This window comes from Notamacropus eugenii, chromosome 6, assembly GCF_028372415.1.
Source record: "Notamacropus eugenii isolate mMacEug1 chromosome 6, mMacEug1.pri_v2, whole genome shotgun sequence".
In the NCBI taxonomy this organism is placed as follows: domain Eukaryota; kingdom Metazoa; phylum Chordata; class Mammalia; order Diprotodontia; family Macropodidae; genus Notamacropus; species Notamacropus eugenii.
Genome location: NC_092877.1, coordinates 107672854 through 107692115, shown reverse-complemented (window position 1 = coordinate 107692115; position 19262 = coordinate 107672854). Strand labels below are relative to the sequence as shown.

Genomic DNA, 19262 nt, shown 5'->3' with positions numbered 1-19262 from the left:
GTTGTTGTTGCGTTTTTTTCTATTTATTTTTCTATTTTTGCTCTCAGTGTATCAAAGGAGCTCAGGGAGGGTTATATGTGGAAACAGAGAAGGTTTAAGTCATCTAGCTTAACCCAGATCTGAGTGAGAAGTTTCTAGATACGTTACAATAAACGTTTATTAAGCACCTACTTATATAAAGCATTATCCTAGGATCTAGGGAAATACAAAGCCTATTTAAACAAAACACAAAGAGGCCAAGTACTGGGCCAGTCTAGTAGGGGATTCGAACATGTCTGACAAATTCAGTCCGCAGTAATGGGGAACTCACTACTTTCTCAGCTGGTCTATTCCATTAATAACTAACTTTTGTGAAGTTTTTCTTTTTATTGATTCAAAATCATCTCCTTCTAACTATTTATAAGAACAGGCTTATTACTAACGTATAAGGCTGAAGATTAAAAGCCCTTCTTTTGTTTCAAAACAACCTAAGTCTAAAAACAAAAATAATGTACTCAGTAGGAGCATGGAGTGTACAGGGGCCTTTGATCTAGTGTTAACACATTTCAAATCATGGTGGTCTCCTATTTCAGTTCCTTGACTTGATATATGGTCCACTCCTATCTATGGTCTTCAACCCCAGTTCACCATACTGGGCTAATGATGTCAAAGAGGGCAGTTAAATAAGCCCCCACCATCTCACTGACTTTTTTCATCTCAATCTACCTTTTACCTCCATCTCCCAGCTCTATCACTTTCAAACAATAAGTAAGAATAAGTAAGAACTCTCCCTTTATCAAATGGAGGGGAGAGGAAATAGATAGGCATAGAAGGAATTGTAAATGCAATGGGAAAGGTTAGAGACAGGGCTGGCACTTGGTAAAATATGCTTTTGTAAAGTTTTCCCTTTCCTGTAACTTTTCTTCCTCCCACTTCCCTTTTAAAGTGCCCAGTGACTTTCTTCCTTCAAAATCTGTTGTTAGAGAGAACTTGGTATCTTTACACTTTAGTGTGAATTTGTTAATTTGTTATCCAAGGGAATACTTCAATTTAGCCCTATTCTAATTGTGGAATGAAAGGGCTTGTCCAATTAAGTAGATTTTGAGCATTAGGAAAGGAAAATTTGGGGGTAGAATTGGGGTCCCTTTGGGAAATTGAGCCATTGTTAAAGGATGTATTCTTAAGTATTTTTAACTTCCCCCGTATAGTTCCTAACTTTATCTAAAGTCTTTCTTTTCTATTTCAATCTGGAGAAATTCTTGGGATTTTAGGTACATGCTATATAGGTAAGTACCTTCTTATTTGCTTTAAAATGACCTCCTTCAAGAATGGGGGGGAGAAGAGTAAGGGTGAAGCATACTACCTTTTCTCCTTCGTATTCTACAGTGATAGCATATTCCTTTACATCTCCTAAAGGAATTTTTAAGAGGAGTTTTTAAAAATTCTGCCAGTCTCTGGCACAGGTGTTTAAAATCATGACAAAAAACATCAATTCCTGGGATATCCCTGTAAAAAAGGATGCAATGCTGCTGTTTCTGTTGCAGCCCAGCACTGATGGGTGAAGTTAGCGAAAAGGTATTGTTGTAGAGCTGGAAAGAATATTGGATTTGGTGCAGGGGACTTGTGTTCAAATTCTACCTTATGACCTCTTACTTGGACCACGGTAATAGCTTGTGGGTGGGTCTGCCTGCCTCTATCCTCTCTCCACTCACTCCATCCTCCCTCTGGCCATTGAAGTGATTTTCTTAAATCACTCAAGTTCAACCATCCCAACCCCTATTCAGTAAACTCCTGTGGCTCCCTATTGCCTCTAGGATCAAATACAAAATTCTCCATTGGGAATTCTTCCTAGCTTCCCCGTCTTCTTACACCTTACTCCCTGACAGGTTCTCTTCCCTCCAGTGGCACAGGCCCTTAGGTTATTTTATAAAATGCTTTTCTCCTTTACTCCACCTGCTGCCCTCCTTAGACTCCTTTAGATCTCAACTAAAATCCTACTGGAAGCTTTTCCCTCTCAATTCCAGTACCTTCCTTCTGTTAATTATTTCCTATTTATCCTGTATATAGCTTGCTTTGTATCTGTTTGTTTGCTTGTTGTCTCTCCCATTACATTCTAAGCCCTTGAGGGCAGGGACTGTCTTTTGCCTCTTTTTGTGTCTGACACATAGTAGGTGCTTCAAAAATGTTTACTGATTAACCAATTGCCAGGTGGCACCTCCTCATCCATCTGAATTGCTTGGCACTAGGACTTGCTCTTCTCCATTGACAAAGACTCACCATAGTGATGAAAGGTCCCAGATCCCTTTTAAAAACTCCTGGAGTGAGGGAAGTGGTCCTGGAGGGAAGTTTATTTCTGGAATGTTATCCCAGGTTATATTTAGAATATCTTTTCCTTGTTCAAGATTCCTAAAATGATACCAGAATCTTTGCGGTGAAAGCTCTGTCAATTTGCACACTTCTCTCTCTAAGCTAAAAATGGCTTGGATACGGATGAAGGTTAAATGAAAATAATTTCTTGTAGATTTGGCCTAAATGACATAATATAGTATTAGTATGAACATTTTGTTTCTTTGAAACTTAACTGTATGCTCTTGGACTCCTATGGTACAGGGCTGTATTGTAGTAGAAAACAATGGCTGTAGACAAAACAGACTTTTCCTCTCTCAAAGGAAGATACCTTCCCCATTTCAGGGACATTCTCACTGCTTCAACCTTTTCGCCTCCACAGAATCACCTTCCTACTGTGATAGGGGGTTGTCAAGGTGTGTCATGCATTGAACTGTGAGACCTTAGGTCCCGTGGGTGACAACTTACTTTATTCTCGCTATCAGACAGCACTAAATCCTGGTGGGTCACAATTTCCATAGGACTACTCAGGAATAAATCTTCTTCTAAGCTAGTCTCCGGACTAGGAGTGTCTGTCCTCTTCATGGGAAGGGCTGTGGGTGGTGGTGACTGCCCAAACTTGATGCTCTTGCCCAACTGTGGCTGAAGAAAGAAGAAGAAAAAAAAGAAAATTAGTTAATTCTGGAACAATGGAGCAGTTAGAAATTCTAGAACTAAGGACTGCCCAGAGTATCTGGTAAAGGTGAGGGTATGTTCTAGATGGAACTGATTAGATTCATGAGCAAAGCAAACTAAAGCACATTGAGGTGAGTGACCGTGATGAAAGGCTATGATGTTAACTGGTGGCATGTTTTTTAGCTTCCTTCCTGCCCTCCCCCTTCACAAACTAGTCTCATTCCTTCCCAATGGCGAGCCATGAACATTCTCATCCAATCAGCATCTTCCTAGATGTCTTTATAAACCTCAAAAGTGCTTGCCAGTTCATTCACTCTCTGAACCTCCCTCTGGATGAACAAGATTCTTTGTGTTCACACCATGACCCAAGCTCCTACTCCACCCCAGGAAACTGCCTTGCTTTTCACAGTGGGAGGTGGAGAAGGACCTTGACTCCTTGGAATACTGCTCTAAGTAGTCAGGCTACAGAAAATGCCATTTATTATCAAAGCTTTTTTTTAAAGTGAACCCCTTCAGGGAAGTTTTATCAATGGTTCTTTTCTCCCCTGATACCATCTCTGCTTTACTTTTTGCAAATACCCCTGGTCATTCTATGGAGAAAAGCCGCAGATCACACAGGAAGATGTAAAAAGAGGAGCACAGAAAGGCAGTTAATGGCAAGTACAGAGAAAAAAAGGTAGGGAGAAAAGAGGCAGATGAGGAGGAAGATAAGAAATCAGGAGAGGGCAGGGAAAGGCATAGGAAGGAGGAGAGAACAGGGGCAACATTTAAAGAAAGCAAATAGTTAAAAGGCCAAGGGAATAGAAATAAAATATTTATTTTAAGAAAAGGGAAACTTGCAAAAATAACACTTAAGAAAGATGGGGCAAAAATAGGTCATACATCTTCGATGCATCTGGGACCTGTGCATGTGAGGACTTTCTCCAGTGATGTAAAGGTAGCAACCTGTTCACATCTTGTCAGCCTCTGCACCTCTCGCTTATTATCTCAATAACTCTCGGACTGGACAACCGATGGCGCTTTGGGTGTCATTGTTTTAGTAAAGAATGGAGGTACCTATTCATCAATAATCTCACTCTCTCCCCGAGCAGTTTATCTTTTTCCATCACATATCTCACTGATGTCATTTATACACTTTCCTCAGACCCTTCTTGGGACTGGTGACAAGCTGCCACTTACTTGTGGCCACCATATGCCTCTCCACTGCCTTCTGGGTGGCCTCAAGTTTAATTCTTCAGTATATATAACATGACTTGCAGTCATTCAACATCCTTGGAAGAATATTGATAAACTGAACGTAAACATTTAGCAGAAATAAATGGCATCTAGAGAGGAAAAGATCTGTGTGGTGGTCTGAGAGAATACTGATTTGAGGGTATACAAGGTCAAATAAGTCAGTATTCTAGATAATAGCTTTTTACTCTGGTTAATCTTTAATCCCAAAGATAAATTCATCAACTTAGTCCCTTCTAATAGAAACAAGAATTAAGACAGGAGGTGGATTTGTTCTTGTGTCACTGGGTCTCTAGCAACAGGGTTTCCAAAGGGAGGCTGTTCTCTGTTTTTATCCAAAGGAATGGTCTTTTCATTGAATTGTGAGGCTGACAAGTGTCTAGAAATTCAGTTACGTAATTCCCTAAGCCACTAACTTCATCAGGTGACCCTAATATGGACCAACTGGTACTAGAATCTGAGCATGACTCCTATACCATACGTGGCAAACCCACTGAACACATTGAGGAACTTTTGATGTCAGCCTTTGAGATGATGAGTAGCCTGAGAAAGGGAAACTGCGGAGTATTTTTCAAGACCAGTGGGAAGGGGCAGTGAGTGCCTAGTGAAAGCCAATGAAGAAGCAAGCTCAGCAGAAACAGCCAACAAATCAGAGAAGACAATGGATTAACAGGAACTACACAATCGATTTTTAGCATTCATTCCTTTGGACAACCCCCTTGGGAGGGTAGGAATGGGAAACCCCAAAGCCTCTGACCAAAGCAGGACAGAAGTTGATGTTCCATTGCTTGGGATAATCAGAAGGTATTGAATACCCCCAGCCAAGCCCAGCTCAGCCTGCAGTTTGAGCATCCTCTTTCCTAGGAGCACTGATCAGACTGAAGACTGTTTTAAGTCATTTTAGACTTCACATTCTTTTCTAAAGGAGCTTCGTTAGTCAATCCCTAAGATGACCAAGATGGAGGTCATTTGTTCTACTTACAATTGAAAAAATACAAATGACTTCTTTAGGGAAGAAGCTTGATTCAACTTTGATCTCACATTCTTATGTTATTTAATAAATGTTTCTAACATCATCATTGCTGATAAGCTTTCCATTAGCAGAAATATTACTGTTGACCCACACTGATTCTTGGAGTAAGCCAAGAAAGTAGCAAAACTTAGAACTGAGCTCCCAAGGTGGGAATGGGAAGGAGAGATGTAAGAGAAACGGGTAACACAGAGGTCAAGGGTGGTAACCATCAGGAAGAAAGAACAGGGAAAGAAAAGAAAAACAGAGAAGGGGAGAACAAATGAGGGAGAAAAGAGGAGAAAAAGAGGTGAACTTGGAGAGAAAGAGACTAGGAAAGAAAAGTAAGCAAAAGGAGGAGATAATTAACCAGGAAGGGAAGAAAAATGGCAAATCTGGTGGAAAACCCACCAGGTTCTGAGCTGCCTATGTGTGTGTGTGCCTACGCACACATTTGTCCATGACACCTGAATGGTTATGCGTAAATAGACTGCTTTGTGTTCTTGATGTATTTATCTTGGCAGCAGACACCTAATGCTATTGCTTTCCAGAATGAAAACGTTCACCTAAGTAAAGGGGCCTCATTTAAAATTTCCCAGGGTAAAGAAATTCAGACTAGAAGCAGGTGTTACTATATTACTAACTCGAGTTTTATTGTCTTTACAATTTACACAGATTGAGTGTGAGTGAGAGGGGTGTGGCTGGGAAAAGTTGGAGGTGCTGAGTTCTGTGTACATATGTGGGAGGGGAGAATGATGTGTGGCCAACTGAGATAAACTCTACGAAGATTTACTATGTGTCTAAAGCAGTGCTTTCCACACAACAGGTGCTTAATTCATGTCTGTTGAACTTAATGTTAATGATAACAAACTACAGTTCACAAATGGAGTAAACTTTTCATTGTCTAGACAAAAGACTTTTCAAACACATTGGGCAAAAATTGGTAAAGTACTGCTGGCTTCCGGTTGTCCATCTTGAGTCATGACCATAATGGTGCGACGTCAAAGAAGGTGGTCAAAACTAGGGAGGTAATTTGTGACAACTCAACTCACTCAGACCAACTGTCCTCTTCCTTTGGGAGCCAGTCTTTCAAGCAGGCAGGCAACATCTTGCCGTAAGTCACCGTATAGTTTCAAGGTTCTTGCTGCCCACGTTAGGTGATCTCAGGCACAGCGATTACTATGAAGTTTTTATTCATGGGGCAAATATCATAGACCCAAAGTGGGGCAAGTGCACTAATTTAGAGGCAGGAAGGAGTGGGAGAAGGCAGAGAGACTCAACCTCACAGAGAAAGACCTTGGAACATCTATATTAACTTCTGTTGATAAGGGTCATGGTGGGAAAGAGAGCAGGATGGAGGAGAATTCACCCAAATCCATTATCTGGCATTCAGCTAAAATATGAACTATTTCTTTTCCCATCATTCTTGATAAACAGGTACTAAAATCCATTACTTCTGTGCAGCTACTGCTATGTGGGCCTTTTAAATTCAGTGCAATGCTGCAAAACTCCTACTTGCGCTCTCATTTCCAATACTGTGAAATTGAATTAATGGCTAATTAGATTCACTGCATAAGAGTTCTGAATGTCATGTAAAATAACCTATTGGTTACTTGGGTCTCTCTCCACTCTTTACGCACTGGCATTAAGGGAAGTTTAGAATGCTCAATCCCAGTAAACAACAGTCTAATAAGGAGAACTTTCTCTTTTCTGCATGGCCCCTGTGATATCCTTGGGGTAGGAAACTGTGCTTGAGGAAGCGCCCGCTGCCAAAAGAAGATGGACAAATCTCATGCATTTAATAGTCTTATAAAGAACTGCCTGGGTGGAGGGAGATAAAGTGATTTGCCCAGGATCACAGGGCCAGCGTGGTGTCAAGGATGGACCTTGCAAAACTGCATCTGGCCACTCTTTAAAATGTTTTTCAGAATTCTTTGTGGAGCTTAACATTTTTTAAAAGAAATGATCCTCCTCTTTTGGGGAAGTACTCGTAAGGTCTCTTCCCCTCACACAAACTACAATTCATAAACTGGACGGGAAAGTATGGAAACTTGTGCCCTATACACAAAATGCATGAAGTGTGGCTCTGAATGGAGCTACTGTGGAGAATGGAATGTGAACCCAAAGAAGCCACATTTTACTCGCTCAGATTGGGGCATTTTGTTGTCATATGGAATGTTGCAGAATGATGTTATGAGAATGCACATACATATTTATGAGGATTTTTTTAATCCTGTGGAAATTCCCCAGAGGGCCCCTGTTTGTGCTTTGCGGTCCTCACAGGGCCAACTTCAGCTTCTCCCAGGTGCTTCTTCAGCACTACATGGATTCTGCTGGGAAAGAAAAAGGAAGCCGCCACCCCACCCTGAGCACGCTACACTGCAGCTTCCTTCTCTCGGCAGTTACAATTCCAAAAATAAATATTTAAATCCGCACATCAATTTAAAGTAATCAGCTCCATTTAGAAGTTCTTAACAGTCTACAATCTTTGCTTTTCTCCTTGACAGCTGCAGGGGAACATTAAGCGTTGAAATCCCCCAACATATTATGTTGCCTAACGCATGCTTCTGACAAGCCCAAGCTTCCTCAGACAGGCAGGATGGATGTTTCCTCTCCTGACAGGGCTATAGTTTGACAGGGCCCCATCGGGTGTGTCCTGACTCAGAATTTTTAAATTCCTTACCTGATTACCATGGTCAGAAGAAGTCTGAGTCAAGTCTCCCTTGGTATACACCTCATGGTCAAGATCTGATCTCAATAAGGACAGCTCTACTCACTCCCCACTGCTGGGGCGTTTTAACTAATATTAAGGGTACTCTGTCCAAAGCCTGCAAGTACATTCAGGGCCACAGAAGATAAAAGGTGTCTTTCTATGCAATCACCGTTCCATCACTCACAGAGGGACGTGAACTATGAGGCATAGGCGATCACCTGCAACTAAAATTAAGGGGAGGAGATATGCTATCCTTGGAAAAGTGTGGGCTTATGGTCAGTGATTAGATCTGGGTAGGACACACAGACTATAGATACATAGCATTACCTGAGACATGCATCTGTATGAACACTAGAGGGCCACCTCTCCAAATAGCTCCACATAAGGTTTTGGCTCTGGAGCTACTGAAAGTTTTCTTAAGCTTTAAAGGAAACTTGTCAATGTCACCCTTTTCCTGGGGCAAATTTCAGTAGAATCTTATTTAAAAAGAATTTCTAAAAAAAAAAATCAGCCAGTCATTTCAAGAATTAATTTTCTGCCAAACAGGTGTTATTCATGACCCCATTTCTTCTTGCAGACATACACACGCCCAGACGTACAAATGGTCATGCTCACACCAATGCACACGCACCCCATGCTGAAGCATGTGGGTGGGCAATCCTTTGGAGCAGCTCACTAAGCACCAAGACCAGTGTCATGTTATCATGGGTAAGGCAAAGCACTCATGCAAGTCAACTTGGAGTTACCAGGGTTTCTAAGACTTACCAGGAACATACTGCTTAGTCGACTGCAAAATAAAGCACAATCTTTTGGGGGTGACTCAGTTATTGATTACAACACACCAATAATCACATTCTCTATGATGATGGCAACCATTTTGTTCCTTGGACAACTGGGTCTTCTAGTTTGCATTTTAAAACTCTAGCCCCAAACTACAAGTCCCAAAATAAGGTCCGTGTGGCTGAATTTGTTCTTAAAACTCAAGGACAGGCAAATTAAATGTTAATAGATGTTGTCAAAGTAAGAGAAGCCAAACTGGATGCTGTTTCTGATTTTCTTACATATTTCTTCCCTTTGTCAATGGACTTAAACTTGGAGGGAAAAGAGCAAATGACAGACAAGGGAGGCTTTAATAGCTTAAAATGGCTCTAAGACTTTGGAACACCCTAAATGTTATTTGCACAGCACTTTGAATATAAGTAGGCATTCAACAATTTGGTGATTGATTTTAATTTTTCATGATTACAGAACTGTATTTTTCAGTCTACTGTACTCTCAGCTTGCCAACACAGTGTCGAAGTGAGGCCTTAGAGTGATAAAAGAGAAGCCATTTAAAGATATTCATCATTATGTAACTACTTATAAGGTACCTCTAGAGCAGAGGTTCTTTCCTTTTTTATTCAATTTTATTTTATTTTCAGCTTCAAATTCTCTTCCACCCATCTCCCCTTTTCTCCACCCACTGAGAAAGCATGAAAAAACAAAATCCTTTGCAAATATGTATAGTCAAGTAAAACACAATCCCACATTGATCATGTTCCAAAATACATATTTATCTATGTATCTGTGTATATTTATCAATCTGTACAGAGCAGGAGTTCTTAACTTTTTTCTGTCATGAACCCCTTTGGCACCCTGGCAAAGTTCCTGGACCCCTTCTCAGAACAGTGTTTTCAAATGCACATAATACAATACACAGGAGGTTACCAAGGAGATGAAAGGCTAGTGAAAATAAGGATGTATTTTTTTCCCTCAAGTTCATGGACTGCCTCCTCAAATATACCCCTCAGGGTCTATGGCTTCTAGATTAAGAACCTCTGCTCTAGAGATTCCTTGTAAAATCTCATTGTCAGATACAACAAAGCTAGAAAACTATTGATTTAAAAAGGAAAAAAACCCTTGCATAATTCAGAACTTCTTAGAGATGGAAGTAATGTTAACCAGATGATTAAAAGTTTTTAAGATAAAGGTTTGCCTTCAGCCTTCTCCCCTTAGTGTTACTTCTCCTAACTCTAACTCACTACTCCTTCTGGGTACTATGAATATAAAAGCCCCACTGACTGAAGCCACAAGTAGGATACCATTAGGAAAAACTAGAATTACATTAGGGGAGATATCAAGGCCACCTGGAATATTAAGGAGATTCATACATCAGACAGGGAAGGGATTGCATCGCCTAACTTTGAAGGTTCCTTCTAACTCAAGATTCTCTGATGGAGTTATGGTGGACAGTGGGGCCAAGAGCAGAAAAGGCAAAGAAAAATGTCTGGGGCTCTTTCAGGAGTGTTTTTCTTTCTTTCTTTCTTTCTTTTGGCTTGCTATTCTTACACTGTTTGCTATGCTCTCTACTTAGCTGACGCAAATACCTGCCTGCAGAACTGGCTGGATGCTGATTGAACAATGCTTCAGGTTCAGAATTTAGTCAATCTTGGGTAAGAACAATGAGGAAATTTGAAGGAGGTGGCAAATTTCCTCCTAAATGTTTGAATTCACACCATTCTGAGCTAAATAGTAGGTAACTAGCAACGCTTTCGACTGTTCGTGAACCTGAATTTATAGAGAGGTAGCAATTAGGCACAGTCTTATTCACAAAGTGGACTCTTTTGTGTGCTGCTAGAGGGTTTTGTGTCCTCCACAAAGGAAGCTGGACAAATTTCTCAGTACTTCTCAAGGTAGTCCAATCCAAAGCCTCTTTACTCCTATCCTTTTCTTTGGATATTACAATACATTATAATGACTTATTCTCTTCCATCATCATTCAGTGGGCGAGGAGCCTCCATCTGATTCAGTTTTATGAAGAAACATTGACCAGCTGTGTAAGGTTACCAAGGAGATGCAACACTGAGGGCTGGAAGTGGATTTCTTGAAAGAGTCAATACGAGAAGAATGAAAACATTACAGGTTTCAAGCCCTAAACTCTGAAGTGGTCATTGGATGATGCCACAACAGATAAAAAAAAAAAGAACGTTTATTTGCTAAGCATTTCTTTCAGTAGCAGAACTGTCGTCAACGTTGACAGAGGAGTTCTGTGCTGTGGTTTTCCCTGCCTCATCCTAAACTTTCATCTTTTCCCTGTAATCTTCAATCTGGACCCTCAGTTAAAAATGAGTTTGAAATTCAGGAGAGAAAAGTAGATATTATGAGGCAGGTGAGAAGCAATAAATTGTGGACATTTTACTGATGAATGAAAGGCCCTTATGGGACCGAGAGAGAATCCTCACTCGGGATTTTGCAATCCCGATCTTTCATACGTGACCGACTAGAGACCTCCCCATTTTCTCCCTCTGTCAGGCCCCATCTTTTTGGCTCTTAACTTCCAGTCTCAAGCTTTCTTACCTGATGAGTTTTGACTTTGCCCAGAATGTTGTCCTGTGATACTGCTTGAACTGTCTGCTCACTTTCTGCTCCCCCATCAGGGATAAAAATACTGTCATGGGAAAACGCCCGAGTTCCCATAGTATAGTTGAAGGACCTGGAATGCAAACCATGTGCTTCATTTTATTAAGGTGATTAAAAACGGTCTTTGCAATTCAGTTTTCATTCTTCCCTATCTTTGGCTCCTCTTTCTAATCAAAGATTTTGGGATTTTGTTCTTTGTTGGAGAGCAGCAGTGCTATGAGTTGGCTGGGATGATGAGGACCACAGGTCCAAGAGAGGAGATCTCTCACAGGTTCATGGTATAAAACCACTACGCTGTAAAAAATCCGAGGCAATTAGAAAGTTAAGGGGTTAAGGGATCCAGCACCTAAGCATCAGAGGAAGTTTTCATTTGCCCATTGTCATCTGAAGAGCCTTCCCTCCATTGAATGCTATTGTCATCCTCCATGTTAGACTGCAAACTCCCTGAGAATAAAGATTGCTTCATTCTTTGTATTTGTGTCCCCAGTTCTTAGTACAGTGCCTACCAGGTAACAGTAGGCTCTTCATAAATGCTTGTTAGTCAACTGATTGGTGGCTGAATAAACCTTAACTAAACAAGTCAAGTCAAGGCATATTAAGGGATGTGATAGACATTGTGGGAAACTCAGAAGTCAAAGACAACTCTAATCTAGCTAAGGAGAAAATACAGACATATGGAAAACAATGAAAGAATAAGACAAGACTAGACCGTTTGTGTTAGATTATAAATGCTACAGAAATTCTGAAAACCAACAGGCAGCTCCTAGTCTGGGGCTGGGCTTTCAGGGAAGGCTTTGTCTTTCACCTGATATGCATTCAACAAAGATTTGTTGATTGAAGATATGGGAAGTCAAAGGTTCCAAGTATAGGCCCAGAGATGGTTTGACAAATAGCTAAGTTTTGAGAAGTTCATCACCAGAAGGCTGGAAACCAGGGGAACAATTAATCAATGCACATTTAGTAAGCACCTACTATGTTCCAGGCACTGGGGATAGATACATGAAACAATCCCTGTTCTCAGATTATATTCTAAACATGTATATATATGTGTATGTGTTTTCGTATATGTATATATGTAATATGTACACACATACATATATGTGTATATATGAATATAAAGAACATTTAGAGATAACAATAAAATACAAATTTCTGCAATTTTTTGACCAAACCAACACATAACTCAACTTATATGTGAGTTGCTATCTGCATTGGTGGAGGGACTATCCATACCACTGAAATCATGGCTCTCTTAAAGTATTTGAAGATATAACAAGGGGAGATTGGATTTGAAAGAAGAATCATATTTCTGTTGTCATAGAGGCAGGGAGAGGGTATTACAGATATGGGGAAAATCACAAGCAAAAACAGAGAGACTTATTAAACACGGAATATGTTTGAGGTGATTCAGAGCCCACCTGGAGTCAGGGATTTATATTAGAGAATGGAGGGAGAGCAGATTGGATAGCAGTGATGGGAAAGATCCAATGAGTCTTTGAAATCTTTGAAACCGAGTGAAGGAGGTCTTGACTTCATCCAACAGACAAGGAACCCAGGGAAGATTTTTAAGAATGATGATGGAACTGGGTATACAGCAATACATGAAATGGCTACTAAATACTTTGGAGGATGTAATAATAAATGAGCTTCTGTCACCACAAAAATAGTTTCAAGAGCTCACATGTTTATACTCCTTCACAATTTACAAAGAACTGTCCTTACTACAGCCCTCTGAAGAAAATAATGATGATGATGGTTCCTGTTTCCACAGCACTGGTAGGCACACGGATTATCCAATATCTCTCCCAATATCTCCATGGGGCAGATCATGAGAGTACTTTAGAGATGAGAAGGCTGACCCTCCAAAGTGACCTGTCCAATGTCACACAGCTAGTAAAGTGTAAACCTAGGATGCGAACCTAGATCTCTACATCTAGGCTCTTTCCTCTATGTCATGCTACCACTCTTGAATAACCACCCACATTTCTGACCACTCTTCAGAAAAAATATAGGGTAGGGGATAGAGTACTGTCCTTGAAGACTGATAGACCAGGGTTGAAGTCCTACCTCTGATATATCCCAGCTGTGGGACTTTGGGCAAGTTACTCAGCCCCTCCGTCTGCGAGGCAACAATCTAGCTGTAGATAAAGGGCTGATCTGTATGCCAGTGAAATCACAGTTTCTTAACAGCTTACAAAGCACTTTAACTGCAACCTTTAGAGGTATACAGTAGAAGTCTTCCTATTTCCATCTTATAGATGAGGAAACATAGATACTAAATGACTTTTCTAGGGTCAGATGGCTTGCAACTGTAGAGGCTGGGCCTTAAACCTGGCCTTCTGATTCTAGTTTCTTTCTCCACTTGGACATAAGACATGAAAACACTCAGTTTCCTGGCATTCACATGCAAGCTATTAGCTCACTCCAGGGGAGCAGCAGGACAGATGACTTCCACAAAGTAGGTCAGGCACATTGCTTTCAGGTACTAAGAGTGTTCAGGGATGGCAGGTCATTGTTGCTTGTTTCCTCTCCCCACAAAACTATAAAAAGAGTTTGCTCTAAAATCTAATGTCTAAATGCTGCTTGCAGTAGAGCAGTTACTCTGACTTCACAATCCTCTGCTTCTGTGGGTAGGGTTCAACTCCATAATACTTGTTTTCTACCCAAGGCTAGTCTCTTTTAGGATGATTGATGATTGAGTTTCTAGATGCCCTATGCAGCATCTGGCTGCTTTTCCCAGCTATGCCCCTTCAAGCACCATAAAATTCAATTACAAAAACTCCCAAACAACATGCTAATCAACATTAAAAATGATCCCAATCAAAAAACGAATCCTAAGCAGCATCAAATTCAATCTCCAAAACTCAAAAAAACAAATCCCAAAATAAACCTGCCAGGAAGTGACGCCTGTGGTCAGGGAGCTACTGGACATTGCTTTTTCTCTGATCATTCAAGGTTTCACACATAGGAGTCATTTTCTAATAAGCCTCAAGGTACACAGCAGCCCCAGGTTTCACATTTAGACTTAGGAACCAAATGAAGGAAGATGAACTCAGTCAAACTGTTCATTCTCATTTGGAGAGTGGGTAGTATAGTTGGACAGTCACTGGATTTGAAATTAGAACACTTGGAGGGTTGGATCCTGGCTCCAGTGCTTAATGTGACCCCAGGCAAATCATTGATCATCTCTGAGCTCTAATTTTTTTCTATGAAAGAGTGATAACACCAGTATTCCCTACATTACAAAGGAAAGTGTTGTAAATTGTAAAGGGAGAGGAATAGGGACTGGACCTTGTCATTTGACAGGTGTAGAAACAACCAGAACTTCCTCTACTTTCTCTGTAGCTTAGCACCTTCTCTGCAATGGAAAGCCTTGGCAGTTTGCTTGTAGCACCAGGAGACTGAGTGACTTGCACGTAGCTGGTATCTGTCAAAGACAGGACTTTCTGGCTCCAAGGACAGCTCTCTATCCACTACACCATATTGCCTCTCAAAATTCCAAAGCACCATATAAAAATGAGCTATTGTTGATATCATCTTCATCACCATCCATTCTTTGTCAGTCTTCTGGTGGTTTCAAACATCCAGGACATCATCAGGAATACAGAAAGAAACAAAAAAACCTCTCTGCCTGGGACTTTGTTCTCCAGGGGTTCTACAGAACATTCCCCAGCTGAGGTCTGCTGAATTATTGACTTAAAGTTACATGCAAAATTAAGGCTACTGATTTTAGAAGTCAGGTTATCTGGTTTCACTTGGCAACCTTCAGTCTGCTGGAAATCATAGCAGCCGGCAGATAAGAAGGGTGTAGAGATGGTGGAGGGATTTGGATTCAAGTGAAGGGGAATGTTTGGAGGTTGCTGCTAGCAGATTTACTGAGAAGTACCTGCTCGTAGTAAGGAGTAAAGAGAATCACCAACTAGGATTATAACAAGCTAATAGCATGCAAGTGAAGTTAATACCCGGAAATCGAGCTCTTCGATGTACTCTATGAATAACTGCCAGGGGCACAATTCTTGGAGTCAGATGTCCTGAGACAAAAAGTCCAAAGTAGCTCCACAACCACTGAAGACTTCATTGTGTTACATGAGATGGCTTAGGTAATGCAGTTTGTAAACCTTAAGGTGTTCTGTAAATGTCAGTTATTATTATTTCAGCACAAGAGGTAATGTTCATAATGATTATCTGAGTCACCAAGGAAATGTTACATCATGTTCAATATATTCTGTTTAGGAAGGCAGGGAAGTATATAGTTTATTTGAGAAGATTTCCACTGCAAATGGTTAAAATTAAAAACAAAACAAAACTTTCAGTTCTTAAGGGAGTATGCTTTACACATACCTAAAACATCTCATTACCCCCCAAAGTCAGGAAAAACAAGGACCTGCTCTACGTGTCCAGATTCATGTTCAATTCAATTCAAACAAAATCCCTGTCACAGTCTCCCTTCTCCATTTCATCCCACACATACAGTTAAGCTCTCAACTCCCTAAGAAACTCCTTGGAACAAAGGTCCAGTTTTGAGTACTGAATGATCTGCTTTCTCAAGTAAATTTACCACAAATTCATGGTTATGAGACAGGAAAAAGAAATGATGAGTTTTGACTTAATTTCTTTGTGGTATATTACACAATGAAATTGTAGGTCCAATCCCTATCCTTATTACACAAATGACACTCATTCATTCAGGCACATGCTCATATGCTCATATATCAAAACACATTTGCACACATGCATAGGTCAAGCACATATTGGCTGTTTAATATTATATTACTTTTAACAAATTCCTATTCTCTCATTCATTCATTCATTCATTCATTCAATCATTCATTCATTCACTCATTCAGGCAACAAACATTTATTGAATTTACCCTGTGCCAGGCACTGTACTAAGAAGTACTGGTGATAGAGTCTCTACCTTCAGGGAGCTTGTATTCTAAGGGAGTGGGGACCCCAATATGTAGATAAAAAGCACACATACATACATATTTTATATATATATATACATACACATATATGCATACGTATATATACATATACACACACACAGATAGATAGTCAGCACACTGTTCTCCCCCTCCTTCATCTGCTTCTGAAAGTATTAGAATATGAGCTTTCTGAGAGCTGAAGCTGTTTCTGCCTTTCGTTTTGTATCCAGTGCTTAGTGCAATGCTTAACATACAGTGAGTGCTTTTAAAATGACTGTTGACAGATTGACTGAAAGACACCAAAGTCTCATCTCTACACATCTGTACAGTCAGAATGTTTGAACAGTCTCTCTTCCCTTCTACACACAAACCTGATGCTGCCTTGTTGACTCTTGCAAATTTCCTTAAGTTTATTTCAAATAGATATTGATTCTGGGATGAGGTATAAGCAGGAATTTACTCCAAGAGATTATCTTGGATCCTTGGTTACCTTAAAAGAACCCTGACACTCGGTGTATCAGTACACCAATGAATGCATGGGCGATATCGTGAACAAAGAAATTAAACACCTCCTGGGAGACACCAATATTTCCTGGTGTGCCATAAATATTCAGCATTGATAATAAACAGACGAGTTAAAAAGAAGGGTGAAAATCTTTTAAGTCTCAGTCCCAAGGAAAGTTTTATGATTTTCCTTATAGCTCTTTTGAATATGGCACCATTATGGAATTATAAAAATAAGTTAATATAGGAAAATGTCTCCTACCCTTCTATTGAAGAAGTAACCTTCTTTAGAGCAACTTTACAAAAAGAACGGTAAAGATATGACTACAGTGAAATTCATATCGGGACATTATGTCAACACTCTATAAAGAGCAAAGGACAATTACACACTGAAAATAAAAAGCATATACATTTTGAAAATCAGCTCTGAAAAGTTATGAGATACCTTAACAGTATAGGTTTCTTTTGGTATTGAAAATTCCATATGACAACAATTCGCTGTCCTTCTATTTCCTAGGAATCATCATTTCTAAGTTCGTTGCTTTCAGAACCCAAAGAATCATGTTTAGAATTATCTGTATGGTATTTTCAACACAATGTCCTCAATCCAGTTCACCCCATTTTTAGACAGCTATATTAGAAGTGATTCTCTTTTTAGAAAAGAAAAACTGGAAAGAAAATACCCAGACCTCCCACATCTGTAAGAAGGGGTATGGAGGAAACCCAGTCTTTCTTCTCCCAAGGCTTATGCATGCCTCCCAGATTGTGACTTCCAGGGTTTCCAGCCTTTACCATGCCAGACTCCCACTCGGAGCACACTTACAATTAGGTAACTTGACAGGAAGAAGCAGCAGGGTGAATGTCTACTTTTTAATTTTCTAAGTTCCATTGTCTTCTGGGATTCTTTCAGAGGTGAACAAGGGGTGGACTCCCCACTGTCTTCCCCAAGATCCTTCAGCTGAGCAGACTGTTGGTTCTCGGACAGGGACAGTGCATCAGAATGAACAGAATGAAATACTTTTTTACCTAACCTTCCAATCACCAACTATCAAGTATTTGACTTAGAGTTCACCTTGCACCCTTTTAAACACAGGCAGTTTCACTGTTCAACCAAATCAATGTGCTTTTCAGTCTCTCTTCCTCTCTATCCAAATAAAATTAGGCTTTTAAAAAATGTATGTCACAGGAAGGGTGTTGGTATAAAAAAATCAATTTCGCCCAATTTCCTGTGAACTGCCTCTTAGCAACTGATATAAACTGATGCCATGCAACAGAATGAGATCTTTGGGCCACAAAGTTTATCAAACTCTGTATCAAAGAATGCTGACATTTAAATTAATTTTTTTTTCCCAATCTGCACTTCTAATGATGTAATATAAAGCTCCTGGGGGAAGGGAGGTGTCTTTCAGCTAAGCAGGAATACCAGAGGTAGCCCTCTGTCATGCACAGCAATTATGGTTTTTGGAGATCATCTACTCTAAGGATGAGAGAACCAAAGTCCACAGAAGCTGGGTCTATTTTTGCCTAAGAGCACAGAGCTAGTTACTGACAAAGCTCCACCTGGAGCCTTGGTCTCCTGGTTCTGAATCTAGTACTCTTTGCATTATATTGGGCTCTGGTAACACTTCTGGAAGGCTACTGTATGTTGTCTGGGAAGGGAAACACAATTTCATGAACTGGCTTTTTTTTTTTTTTGAAGGGGTAGCGGGGCAGAGACTGACTGTTCCTCTCTGGTCCAGGCTGGCAGTCTAGTAACTATTTACTGTCCAATCTCATTGCTGACTGGCACGGATGCTTTTATGTGTTCCATTTCTGACCTGGAGATTTTGTTCCTTGTTGGGCAGCCCAGTGGCCATGTGACTTGCCTGCCGCACCACTTCCCCCAGTAGATTGGCCAGTCCCAAACAGGTGCTATGCCCCATGAGGAATAAGTGTGGCTGAGCCACCTGTCCAGTTGAGATGCCCTGCTCTGTGCTGAGCCTTCTCCATCACCAACACCAATACCCTGACGCAGTGAATTTTATGAGAACTCTGTGGAAGAAGAAAGAGCATTGAACCCTTGCAGTTTTGGAGTTGGACTTGGCCACATATGCGAGTGTGCTCAGTTCCCCCCTGCCCCCGCCAAGATTCATATGCTTAATATTCCAGCCAAGCTAGCCTTGCCTTACCAGAGAACAATATTCCTCCTTCCACATCTCTTTGTTTCTTTCTACACACTGTTCGAGCCTTCCTCTGCCCTACAATATACCACTTCCTCACCTCTGCTTCCTTTAAGGCTCAGCTCATGTGTTCAGCTAGGTAACCCAGGGGATGTGAGGGAGACCTGAGTTCAACCTCAGACCCTTCCTAGGTATGCAGCCCTAAGTAAATCATTTAACCTCTCTCTGTCTCAGTTTCCTCAATTAGGGAATAACACCATCAAATGGGGATAACAGTAGAATCTGCCTCATAGGGTTATTGTTAGGATCTTTAACTC

At 40.6% G+C, this 19262-nt stretch overlaps 1 protein-coding gene across 3 annotated transcripts in view; it reads right to left on the bottom strand.

Annotated features, from left to right (window-relative positions):
* Positions 1-19262, bottom strand: part of CRACD (capping protein inhibiting regulator of actin dynamics) — a 69599-nt gene that overhangs the window by 31165 nt on the left and 19172 nt on the right. Inside the window, exons 2-3 of one of the 3 annotated variants that reach the window (XM_072620820.1) lie at positions 11292-11427; positions 2794-2967 (exon numbers count right to left, since the gene is read on the bottom strand). In XM_072620820.1, coding sequence (XP_072476921.1) covers positions 2794-2967; positions 11292-11411 — 294 coding nt within the window. In that variant the 5' untranslated portion in view covers positions 11412-11427. Of the gene's footprint in view, positions 1-2793; positions 2968-8720; positions 11259-11291; positions 11428-19262 lie in introns of those variants that run through there. The other 2 variants (XM_072620818.1, XM_072620819.1) reach the window with 2 other exon arrangements.